At 39.5% G+C, this 13,729-nt stretch overlaps 1 protein-coding gene across 1 annotated transcript in view; it reads left to right on the top strand.

Moving 5' to 3' along the window:
- Positions 1-7,158, top strand: part of wdpcp (WD repeat containing planar cell polarity effector) — a 203,293-nt gene extending 196,135 nt beyond the window's left edge. Inside the window, exons 16-18 of the mRNA XM_059986133.1 lie at positions 1,866-1,966; positions 2,422-2,459; positions 3,359-7,158. Coding sequence (XP_059842116.1) covers positions 1,866-1,966; positions 2,422-2,459; positions 3,359-3,409 — 190 coding nt within the window. The 3' untranslated portion in view covers positions 3,410-7,158. The remainder of the gene's footprint in view (positions 1-1,865; positions 1,967-2,421; positions 2,460-3,358) is intronic.
- The last annotated feature ends 6,571 nt before the right edge of the window (positions 7,159-13,729 follow it).

Genomic DNA, 13,729 nt, shown 5'->3' with positions numbered 1-13,729 from the left:
ATGTGGTCTTGCTCTCAGTTCTGCTCGCCAGCCTGCTGTCCAGACTCTTCCACAGACCAAAAACCTTCTGCCTCAGTCTGAATATAGTTAACGATACAGATGACGTAAGAATTCCAAACACTCATTGCCATCAAAGAGAAAATGCCCATTATCGCTCTCTAATGGATAACTCTGTTTTTGAAGCTATGCCTCCTCCCTCAATCCCATGAGGGGAACCAACTTTGCATCATTTCCACCCCATCCCCACAACTCTAGAATCCCATGTTTCAACCTCTCATTATTCTCAATTAAAACTTCCATTACCTTTCCCCATTAGGCAATTCCCCTATGCCAGTAATCAAACAAATCTGAGCTGGCTCCAATACTATTATATTTCAACTTAGAATAGACAGACCAATATTACCAATGATGGAGCTCATTGAAATAGGGAAACCTCCTGAAACTGAAGCCAGAAGGGATGAAATTCTTCACAGGCTGTCAGATATACAGTTCCTTTTATGAGCTGCTTCATCAATAAACACCCATTCATGCTATTTCCTTCATGCTGGCATAATATTCAGTTCCATTTATAGTGCCACAGGTTTGTATTCAAATACAACACAACCTGAGCAATAGTCGAGCTAAGGCTGCTCAATGGCTCATCCTATTTGTCCCTCACAGATGCCAGATACTGAGAACCCAGAACACGAAAGTCTCATGTTACAATATTATTACCATATTCTCCAGTATTCTGGAAGACATTATTGCTGCATTGTTTACCAGCTACAAAATGCACTGCAGCAACTCTTTGATAGTACTTTGCAGACTTATGAATAGTAACACACAAAAGGACAAGGGTGATAGATACATCAGTCTGAGGGGGATGATGATATTCCCTTAACACTGCTGGGGTGAACTCCCCACCCAAGCTGGCACATAGAATATAATAGCACACTACAGGGCCTTCCACCCACACTGTTGTGCTGACTCTAAAATTAATCCAACCCTTCCCTCCCACATTACTCTCCATTTTTTCTATCAGCCATATGCCTAAATATTTATTAAATATCTGCCTCTACCACTACCCCTGGCAGTGTGTTCCATGAACCCATCATTTTCTGTGTAAAAAAAAACGTACCACTGACATCCCCACTATACTTTCCTCCAATCACCTCAAAATTAGGCTCCCTCATCTTAGCCATTTCCAACCTGAGAAAAAAATCTGACTATCTACTTGATATATGCTCATCATCTTATACACCTCTAACTAGTCACATCCCATTCTTCTTCATATCAATGAGAAAAGTCCTAGTTCACTCAACCGATCCTTATAAGACATGCTTTCTAATCCAGGCAACATCCTGGTAAAGCTCCTCTGTGCCCTCTTCCTGGTAAAGCTTCCACATGCTCCCTATAATGGGGTGGCTGGAACTGAACACAATGGTCCAAGAGTGATCTAATCAGGGTTTCATAAAGCTGCACCACTATCTCGCGGTTCTTGAACTCAGTCTATTATGATCTCTCAGATAGGGAATAAATGTCGGCAACACTCCAGATACGCTGAAATAGAAAAAAGAAATTGATCTAGATTTAGAAAGATAATAGTAGTTCCACAATTAATAGCCATTGAGTGGGAATGCATAAGTCTCAACCTCATTAGCTTACTCTTCACTGCCAATTCCCCAATGTACTCCTGCATAGGATTACACATGGCAGAACACAGAATTGCAGTAATAATCGATGAGGAACCTGTCCAAAAATAAATATGAGGTTGGATATATTGCAGAAATAGTACTTCCAGTTATTTGAAATGGTGATGTATCAGAGAGCTGATGTAAACAAATAATATCAATTTAAGGGCTAACTTATTGTTTTCTCCTGATCAGGCCTTCATGCTATAACTTGAGGGGCGATACAGAGAGTGAACTTGAGTTCAATACCTATGGTTCAGGGTTGATAGGTGACCCGTCAGCCTGGATCCAGGCAGGTAAAAGACATCAACTGGTATAAAAATGTGCAATAAAAGATTTGTAAACAATTATGGCACATGCCTGAAGATTTTAAGGTAGATGTTTGAGAGAAGCAAAATAGTATTTAGAAAACTTGCTACTTGGTAAATAAATGCACACAGGTAGTAGGAATATATTTAAAACCTCAAAATTTAGTTAGGATTTAATCTTTTAAAAACGTCCTCAGAGCTTTTAGCTCTCTGACATTTTATTATGTAATTTTACTGATCATAATTAAGAGTAACAGCAACATTATATACTTTTTCATCAATTTTCATTGCTAATGTAACTGTTAATATTAGTTTGCCTTTTATTCAAAATATGCACACTTTAAATATTTGCATGTTGTAAACTTCATGAATGTCATTCATTTTGCATCAACTATCTAAAATGGCATTGGATAAGGAAAATAACGTATTACGTATTTTTTAAGGTAACACTTCTGGAGGTGGAGGAGGAGGAGAAGCGCAGGTGAGATGTATAAATATGTGCAAATGCAATGAACTAATTTAACATTAAGCTACAAAAAGTTGCACAACAGAGCTCACTGCTTGGTTAGAGGTGGGTCTCAGCTAGGGTGACCAAGTGGAGGTGGTAATTGGTGAACAGGTGGTGTTATTAGGAAGGTTGGGGAAAATCACAATCTGGACACCAGAATCTTGTACCAGTTTTATTTTTCAGTGGAATAAAACACCATAATGACTTTTTGCTCATTATTTAGCTTCACTCTGAAAATTTGACCAGACATTTTCTGACACCAGTCAACTTGTGACCCTAAAGCAATTTCTATAATGGGACAAAACATGGTGCCACTCTGTCACAAATTAATGTTTAAGTATCATCATATTTAAATTCTGCCACATTCCCTTTGATGGTAAGCTGCTATGGGTGCTAATTGACACGAAGTGGGAGTTCATTCTTGATCTGATTCTGTCTCAAAAGCCCACATGCTGGTGCAGAACCAGAGTTTTCAAATGGTTGGTTAAAAATTCCCCAAGTTGTTTGAAAGTGGCCCCAGCAAATATAGAAAACTGCTGGAGCTCTTAACAACACACACAAAATGCTGGAAAAACTCAACAGGCTAGGCAGCATCTATGGGAAAAAGTGCTCTCAACATTCATCTAAACTTAGACGGGCAACCTTCGAAGTACAAGAACGTTGAAACTAGTGCAAGGCCAGTATATAAATGCTAATAGCTGTTATACAGTAAAAATCTCCAAGATAATTAAAGATATTTGAAACCTTACAACTGTCTTTATTAGATTACATGCAAAAGAGGAATATAGGTATTATTTTTGCACGACACAAACCAACTTATACCTGTGGTTAGGTATTCCTTATGTTGATGAAAACTTGATCTTTTTCGACAGGAACTTGGAAAGAACAGCAGTCTGAAAGTGGTACACTTCGGTTTGGTGTAAAATGATATGAAAGAATTACCAATAATTGGATGAAGATGGATGCTTTAATTATGTGGGTCTAATTACAAATGTATTTGCGTTATAATATTTATCAAGGAACAGACAAATGAAGAATTTATTTCTATAGTCCCAAAGAATGAAACAAGAAACTTAAAATCTCTCAAAATATAATGTTCCATTACAGCTCCCAAAATAGCAGAAATACCCTTCATTTCTCTTGTCCCTCACCATACCCTCTTTTTCCACCTTTACATTATTGAAGATTCAAGATTAGCTAATGTAATTTCCTGTACACAAGTGCAAAGGAGAACAAAATAATTATTTATCATGCTCCACCTCTTGACTTTATCCTGTGTCCATACCCGTCTTGGCTACACAGCTCTTCTTTTACCTAATTCCCTCACACATCTCTCATAATACCCCTTTTCCAACATTGCATTACTTTCTCACCTCCCCACATTCCCTCTACAGTTTGCATTACAGTACTCCATATTTCTCACAAATGGATTTGTCCCACTATCTTACTTTACCCATAAAAACCTTGCTAACAGTTTCAGCCCACTACCACTGTGTCAGGCCCTGGAGGGAAAATTCCCCCTTAACATTTCCCTCCTTCCTCTCCCTGATGCCTCACTTTACACATCCTACACAACATTTCCTTGTTGCATAACCTTTATTTAACATTTCCTTTATCCTTGCATAACTGGCAAGGAATATTACCAAGATTGTTGATCCCCAATGGTGGGGTAAAAGGGAAGGGGGAATGTCAGGAAACTAGATGAGGGATCATAGACTGGAAGCAAGTCCATAGAGGATTAGAATTTATAAGGTAAGGTTTGTAGAGCAAGAGAATTGTACAGGATGCAAAGGTGTGTTGGCCCTCTGGATCTGTGCAAAGCACCCATTTGCACTAACCCTATTTTGTGCTTCTCTTATTTCCATCAGATTCCACCCATCCCCCACCCCAGATTCCAGACTCACTGACACATACTAGGGGCAATTTACAGTGGCAAATTTAAATAGGATATAGGAGGAAATTGGAGTAACACGGTGACAGTGAGAACTTATGAATTCTACACTAACAATACCAGTGGTCAGCATTGAACCAGTAAACTGGAGCTCTGAGGAAGCAACTCTAGTAGCAACTCCAACATCAAAGGTTAAACTAATATTAAAAGTTATTATGACAATGCATTTACTATGTGGCCATATAAAATGAAAGGCAAAGTATTTTATTTAACATATATTATTCTGTTCTTGTTTAATTGTATAACTCAACCCATTTTTATAATATGATTAATTTCAAATTGCTTGACAACCCAAAGACATTATTTTAAATATTTTATACAGTTATTTGGAATTGAGTACAGACATGGAAATACCAGTGGTCTTATGATCTTTTGTTTAAACTAAGGTCATTTTGAAAATTATCCCTTTTCTCATTACATTTTTGGGATAGTCAAGAAAGTTTGTGGTCATTATATTGACTTTATATACAACACATGATTTTATCTCCAAGAACTACTTTTGTCCATTTCACTCATGGCTTCTGTTGAAGCTGATGATGGCCTGCATGAGGGATTAATCTAGCATCAATCAGTGGTGTATAATCCTTCACGCATGGTATTTTTCTTTGCTTTGTACGTTAAGAGGATTAGCGTTTAGAATGCATAAATTGATGGTAAAAATTTACATGATCAAGATTGCTTCATTTCTTATGTTCATTGAGCCCCTATTAAAAATTTCTACACAACTAAAAATATTTATACATCATTCATTGTTAAAATCCAGATATCCTTACTTTTGAAATTGGCTATTTTGGAAATACTTGTCTATTAATAAATCTGTGTGTGATGTTATCAAATGTTTGATGCTGTTACACTGATATTTTTAATTTATCTCAATGCAATGGAGTGATAAAATAATTCTGTAAAATCTAATGGCAGATCTGAATATACTGCACCCAGTGCACTACAACAGTTTGCAAGAAATATTGCAAAATAAATGTGATTAAACAACCTGTTTCAACCAGTTTCACTTCCGTACTGCTGCTCATTATCAGCAGGTTCCTTCTCAAAACAGTATGTTCATTTTCCATCCATTAAAATATGACCAGGTTTTGATATCAGATTCCTACACTGAACAGGGTCTCAACTTTTTTTGGTGGCTTTCATCTTGGGGCCATGTGAGCTCACAGGAAACTTAGAGTAATAGAATAATACAACTGAGAAACAAACCCTTTGGCTTTGGCCCATCAGGCCTATGCCAACCATCATGCCTAACTACACTAATCCTACTTACCTGTATTAATTCTCCTACTCTCTGTACTTTACTCATTAAATGTGTTAATGTGTTACTGTTCTTGCCTCCACCACCTCTTCTGGCAGCTTATTTCATATACCATTTTCTCACTGTGAAACCTTTACTCCTCACATCTCCTTTAAACTTCCTCCCTTTCACCTTAAATCTGTGCCCTATAGTTTCAGACACCAGCTATCCAATCTATGCCTCTCAAATTTATATACGTCTACCACATTACCTTTCAGCCTCCTTTACTCCGGTCCATCTAATATCTCCTGATAAATCATGCCCTCTCATACAGGTAACATCCTAAAGAAATTTCTGTGTACTCTCTATCTTAACCACACACTTCCTATAGTGTGATGACCAGAACTGCACACAGTGTGTGGCTTAACCAACATTTAGTGCAATTATAATGCGACATCCCAACTCATACTCCATGCCTCAGATGATGAAATAAATCATTCCATATGCCTTCCTCACTGCTCTGTCTATTTGTAAACACAAGAACTTCTACAGATGCTGGAAATCAAGAGCAATAGATGCAAAATGCTGGAGGAACTCAGCAGGTCAGGCAGCATCTATGGAGAGGAATAAACAATCCTGATGAAGGGTCTTGGTCTGAAATGTGAACTGTTTATTCCCCTCCATAGATTCTGTTTACTTCTGTTGTCATTTTTAAGGAATATTGTACTTATACCTCTGTTCATCAAAACTGCTTGGGGGGTCTTGCCAGTTACTATGCACATCTGTCCTGTTTAACTTCCAAAAATGTACCATGTCATTCTCAAATGTGTTACAGACATCCAATATCTCATCCTTTGCAGTGTTGAGATGCTCCAGAATATCACTGTTCTCTCCGGAACTCACTGGCTTCCATGTCCTTTTCTAAGATGCACAAGATGAGAAGTATCATTTAAGACTTCACCCATTTCCTATACTTCCACATACAGATCACCACAATGATCCTCAAGGGGAACTCGTCTCTCCTAGTTACCTTTCTGTTCTTAATGTACTTAAGGAATCTTTTAGGATTTGACCATCATCTTATCTGCCTGGGATATCTTATGGCCCTTTATGCCTCCCTTTTCTTAATCAAACCCTTAATATCTCTCATCAACCAAGGTTTCCAAGTCTGCTCAGTCCTGGTGCAAGATCTTGACCCAAAACGTTGACAATTACCCTCCCCCCCCCCCCAGCAGTTTGTTTTCTGTTCCCTAATCTTGCTGTCCTCACCTTTTACTCTAACACAGGGGTCAGCAACCTTTACCACTGAAAGAGCCACTTGGACCCGTTTCCCACAGAAAAGAAAACACTGGGAGCCGCAAAACCCGTTTGACATTTAAAATGAAATAACACTGCATACAACGTTTTTTTTGCCTTTATGCTATGTATAAACAAACTATAATGTGTTGCATTTATGAAATTGATGAACTCCTGCAGAGAAAACGAAATTACATTTCTGCATGCAACAAAAACGTTTTGAACTCCGAAAAAAAGACGTTGGGTTGAAAGTTACTTTTAAGTAAAATACTCAATGTCTATTTGAGTCCTTCTTGTATTTATGAAAAACGCCGAACTTAAATTTTCCGCCAGCAGCAAACCAAAAATAACATCAGCCAGCTGTCAGCCTGAAAAATAAAAGGACTATTTCACTGAACAATGAAAAAATATGAATATACATAAAATAATAGGCAATTAAAATATTTATCATACTTGGTTAATGGGATTTCTGCTCCTGGACCTCAGCGCACAGCGTCTGCACATCAGGGCTGTATGATGTCACCTTCATCTTTACACAGGATCGCAAGCTGTCATCTGTGAGGCGTGCGCGATGTTTGTTTTTAATAAAGTTCATGTTGGAGAACACCTGCTCACTTACATATGTGGATCCAAAGATCGACAGGACTCAAAGCGCATACTTTTTAATGTTTACATAAATGTCGGGCATAGCATTCCATGTTTCGAACACAAGTTTGTCCGGTTTTGGAAGGTTTTCAATATCACTCCATTTGTGTTTCTGAGCAAGAACGGCCTTCTGACGGGCAACATCTTCAAGGTCTGCTGTCAAGCGTCTAAACTTGGACACCCATATGTCTTTGTCGGCTATGTCGGCCAGTTCCATCTCAAGATCAGGTTGACTCACACCTGCCAATGCAGTCGTATTCAGTAGGGAAGGATCGATGCTTAAGGGAGTGACCGGGAAGGATAATGTGTTTTTTTCCTCTCTGAACTCACAGAAGCGTTTCCCAAACGATGTTTGCATTGCGATGATTGCAGAATGTAAATACTCCGAAATTATCATGTCGTGACCTTGTTTGAACTCTCTCAAATTGGGGAAGTGAGACAAAGTGCCTTTCTGTAAATCTCTGGCAAGCACTGTCAACTTGCGCTCGAATGCCAAAACATCCTCCAACATGTGCAGGGCTGTACGTCCTTACCCCTGAAGAGCTATGTTCAGCGTGTTCAGGTGCGCTGTCATGTCTACCATGAAGTGTAGCTTTTCCAGCCACTCTGGCTGTTCCAGCTCAGGAAAGGTGAGCCCTTTGCTGCCCAGGAAAGTTTTCACTTCTTCCAGACACGCGACAAAGCGTTTCAGCACCTTCCGTCTGGACAGCCAGCGATAAAAACACGTTGTAGCGGTGTCAGTAAACTGCAGTCAAAGATAGCTTTATTCGAACTAAACAGCCTTGCTTTTAAGCCTCCCTCAACCCAGCCCCCATGGACGCAGATGCTGCAAAAGACGCGTACTCACAAACCCCCGTAGGCTATCTCCCTTAGCCGGAATGCTGGCTAATTGTGAGCCGTTTCGGATGTGCCAGGAAATGTGTCGCCACACTTAGATTGTACAAGATCACCATAATCTTCAAATTTAGAATTACATTTCAAAAGCTAACTAACATAAAATACATTTTAATTAAATACTGACCAATTATTTCCCAAAGCCACAGGGAGCCGCAGCACAGAGGTGAAAGAGCCACAAATGGCTCGGGAGCCGTAGGTTGCCGACCCCCGCTCTAACAGAAACATGCTGACCCTGAGCTCTCCCCATCTCAATTTTGATAGCTTCCCACTTGCCAGATGTTGCTTTACTTTTAAGCAGCCTCTCCCAATCAACCCTTGCAAGTTCTATCTGATGCCATCAAAATTATCCTTACTCCAATTTACAATCTTCGTTTTAAGATTAGTTCTATCTTTCTGTATAATTATATTGACACTAATGGAATTATGGTCACTGATCCTAAATTACTCTTCCCAAAACATCAACTACATGCCCATTCTCACTTCCTAACAGCCCTTTCTTCAGTAGCACCATCTATATGTTGCTTCAGAAAATGTTTCTGGACACTGAACCGATTTCTCACCATCTAATCCCTGAACTCTGTGGCTATCCCATTTATAGAGTAACAGAGCAGTACAACGTGAACAGAGGCCCTTTGGCCCAATGATTCCATGCCCACCCAGTTAAGTCTCTATCTCCTGCAGTCGACCCATAACTCTCTAAACCCCACCCCTCCATGTACCTATCCAAGTGCTTTTTAAATTTTTCCCATTGTACCTGCCTCAACCACTTCCTCTGGAAGCTCTTTCCATATACTCACCACCCTCTGTGTGCAGTTACTCCTCAAGTCATTTTTAAGTATTTCCCTTCTCACCCTGGTTTTGCTCTCCCTCTACCTGAGGGGAAGATTTACCATTCACCTATCTGTGGCTCTCCTAATATTAAACTTTTCTATAAAGGCACCCCTCATTCTCCTGTATTCCAAGGAATAAAGACCTTGTCTGGCTAACCTCTGTCTGTAACTCAAGCCCGCTGATGATGGCAACGTCCTCATAAATCTTTGCTGCACTCTTGCCAGTTTAACCTCATCTTTCCTTTAACAGGGTGACCAAAACTATCCATAGTACTCACCAACAACTTATACAACTGGAAAATAATGTCCCATCTCTTGTAGTCATTGCTCTGACTGATGAAGGGTGGTGTGCTTAACATTTTTTTCCACCACCCTGCCTTTAATGAAATATGCACCTGTACTCCCAAATCCATCTGCTCCATTACATCCCCGGTGCCTACCATTACTTCATTAAATTCTACATTGGCTTGCCTTTCTAAAATGCATCAACACACACTGCTCTTTATTGAAATCCCTTTGCCACTCCTCAGCCGACTTTCCTGTCTTATCAAGATCCTATGATAATTTCTTCACCATCAACATCACCTAATCTTAAGTCATCAACAAATTTATTGATCAAACCTTGTGCATTCCTACACAAATTCTTTATATAAATAATGAATAACAGAGGTGCATGACTGGGATAGAAGTCATCGGAGAGACACTGGAGCTGGTGAGAAAGTTGGTGATATAGAACTCTTTATTCAGTACAACAAGCAGGCATCGTTCTGGAGATACTCTCCATAGAGGTTCACAAACCTAAAGGTACATCACATTTTTATACCCTTAAGATCGAATTGTGATTCAGTACAATTTCAGTCGTTGTACTGAGATTGTTTACTTCAATACATGGGTTGACAAATAGTTCCTTTGAGATACATAGTGGAAACACATTGTAATTGATAAGAAACCTCTGAAAGTCCAAACACTTTTGGGATAAACTAATTAACTCAAATATTCTAAAACCTTTTAACAACATCCAGACATCCAAAATTAATGTTATCAGGGCTGTCTCTGAGTACACAAGTATAGTACTCAAAAACCATGGATTGCCTATACCTGTGACCAAGGTAATTGACAGCATCCATCTAGTCTACGAGGTTGCACTCAAATCAGAATGGTACAAATAACTTAGCAATGTTGCCTGGTTTGCTGCAGACCAATTAACACAAACCCACTGTGATGAAGTGTTATGAGGGGTTGGTGATGAAACATAACAACTCCTGCCTGAGAAGCAACATAGATCCACTCTAATTTGCCAACCAGCACAACAGGTCCGTAGTAGATTGGCTCTTTACTCAACCCTTGAATATCTGGACAACAAAGATACATATATCAAGATACTCTTTATCAACTATAGCTCAACATTCAATGTCATCATCCCCTCAAAACTGATCAATAATCTTCAAGACCTTGGCCTCAATACCTTCTTGTGCAACTGCATCCTCAAGTTCCCAGTCAGACCCCAGTCAGTTCAGATTGGCAACAACATCTCCTCCACAATCTCCATCAGCACAGGTGCATCACAAGGCTGTGTGCTTAGCTCAACTCGCTACACATATGACTGTGGCTAAGCACAGCTCCAATGCCATATTCAAATTTGCTGACAACGCCACTGTCATTAGCTGAATCAAAGGAATGATGAATCAGCATATTTGAGGGAGACTAAAAATCTGGCTGAATGGTGCCACAACAACAATCTCTTAGTCAATGTCAGCAAGACCAAGGAGCTGATTATTGACTTCAGGAGGAAGAAACTGGAGGTACGTGAGTCAGAGAATCAGAGGTGGAGAGGGTTAGCAACTTCAAATTCCTTGGTGCTATAATTTTGTTGCTCCTGACATATCCAGAACATAAGTGCAAATAAAAAGAAAGCACAGCTGCATCTCTGCTTCAGTAGGAGTTTGACAAACTTCTATAGATGTGCATTGGAGAGTATATTGACAGGCTCCATCACAGCCTGGTATGGAAAGACCAGTGTCCTTGAATGGAAAATCCTATTGTAAGAGCCATGTATCTTTTTTTGGTCTTGAGGACCCACGCATCTATTTTCTGCCTGCATTATATTTATTGATGCATTTATTATGGCAATATGTCATGTGGGTTGGGATATAGAAGCAAATGAGTATAGTTACACTACAAGATTGTTCTCACTGTTATCATCAGGTGGGAGGTACAGAAACCTGAAGGCACACACTCAGCGATTCAGGAACAGCTTCTTCCCCTCTGCCATCTGATTCCTAAATGGACATTGAATCTTTGGATACTACCTCACTTTGTTTAAAAATATACAGTATTTCTGTTTTTGCACTTTTTTAAATCTATTCAATATACATATACTGTAATTGATTTACTTGTTTATTATTATTAATATTTTCCTCTGCTAGATTATGTATTGCATTGAACTGTTGCTGCTAAGTTAACAAATTTTGCATCACATGCTGGTGATAATAAACCTGATTCCAATTATCTTTACTGGTTTTGTAATAGAGGATTGGACATAACTTTTTCAATTTAGAAATTAATTATTTGGAAATGTGTTATACAGTGTCAATTACCCTGGCTTAGTCTCAGTGGTTTTGATTTGTTTTCAAGTAACCACTATACCTACCAAAAGTAGTGGATATGGCCCAGTCTATCACGGGTAAAACCTCCTCGTCGAGTGTCCATGATCAGGGACCCCTACTGTTGTGTCTATATTTCTTTGAAAATAAAAAGATGCATATGGGAGATGGCTTTAACGAGTGCATTCACATGGGGGTGGGGGGAGGAGGAGGAGAGAGTGAGTGAGATCAATGTGCATACATAGTTAGCAGATCAAACATAATCCAAAGATTATGGTCTAAAATAAATAGGTCCATATATTACACTTCCTCCCCCTTTAAATTAATGTAATATAAAAATGTGTGTACAAAACATTAAATTTCCCTTTCACACACATTCAAATAAACATGCTTTCACAATAAAAGTCCATAACTTACTTTACTGTTCTAAAGATTCAGTCTTTTGAGTGTTGCTCTGTTTCTTTTGGGATAGTGCCTCTGGATCTGCAGAGTGGCATCAGGTAGATGCCCTGCCTAAGACAATGTTCTCAGTTACTGGGGTCACTTTGCCATTAGTGACATTATCACTGAGTCCAGTGACTGTAATGTGTCCATCTTGTTGGATGTAGTTGACTCAAGTGTGTTCTTCGGTTGAGCATCCAGTATCTGGTCCACATGACGTCTCCATGTCTGATTGCCAACATCCACTGTGTACATCAGTGGTCCAGATCTTGTAGCTAAACTACTGTGTGTCCACTTGTCTTCTCAATAATCACGCACTAGGACTTCCTGCTGCTTCAATTGGCAACTAGTTGAACTGTTTATTCCGCATTTCCTTTCATAGGTCTGGTTTCAGGAGATCTACGCAGGATCTCAGATTCCTGTTCATGAACAGCTTTGCAGGTGTTTGATTTGTCACTGCATGAACAGAGTTCTGATAGACAAAAAGGAAATTATCTTCCTTTTCCATCATTTTAATGGACTTCTTGAAGGTTTGGATAAACCTTTCAGCTAACCCATTTTTTACTAGGTGGTGAGGAGCTGACTTGAAATGTCTGATGCCATTTTTCTTCATAAACAGTGGGAATTCTTCTGACATGTACTGTGGTCCGTTGTCACTTACAATTTGTTCTGGTAAGCTGTTTCTGGCAAAGATAGCCCTCTGGGCAGAGACAGGGTGACTGAGGTGGTTGACTTCATTAGTATAACCTCTGGCCACTTCAAATAAGCATCCACAGTAATCAGAAACATGGAGTCCATGATTGGCCCAGCAAAGTCAATATGGACTCTTTGCCATGGTGATGACAGCTCCTCCCACGGATGTAACAGTGCCTGTGGGAGTTCATTTTGAACCTTTTAGTATCCTGAACTGCTTTTGATCAAGTCTCCAATCTGTTCAACTATTCCCGGTCATTGCACATAGCTTTGGACGAGACTCTTCATCTTGACGGTACCCAAGTGTCCTTCATGCAGATTCTCTAACACTCTGGTGCGCTGTTTAGAGGGAACCACAACACGAGATCAACACACCAGCGTTCTTTGACATACCAACAGTTCGCCTCATCTCACTGCAAACTCTGGAAACATAGGATTACCATGAGCTGGCCATCCTTACAATGTGATTTCATAGACTTTTGACAATGTCAGGTCATTCCTTGTTTCCCTTTGTATTTCTGAATTTGTTATTGGCAATTGGTCCACCACTGTGTTGTGGAACACTTCTACTGGGTCACAGTATGAAGACTTTTCTTCTTCAGTTGCCAACAGTGGAAGACATGACAAGCCATCAGCATTGCTGTGTT

Source organism: Hypanus sabinus, chromosome 12 (genome assembly GCF_030144855.1).
Source record: "Hypanus sabinus isolate sHypSab1 chromosome 12, sHypSab1.hap1, whole genome shotgun sequence".
NCBI classification, from domain to species: domain Eukaryota; kingdom Metazoa; phylum Chordata; class Chondrichthyes; order Myliobatiformes; family Dasyatidae; genus Hypanus; species Hypanus sabinus.
This window is presented reverse-complemented; position numbering and strand designations above follow the sequence as displayed.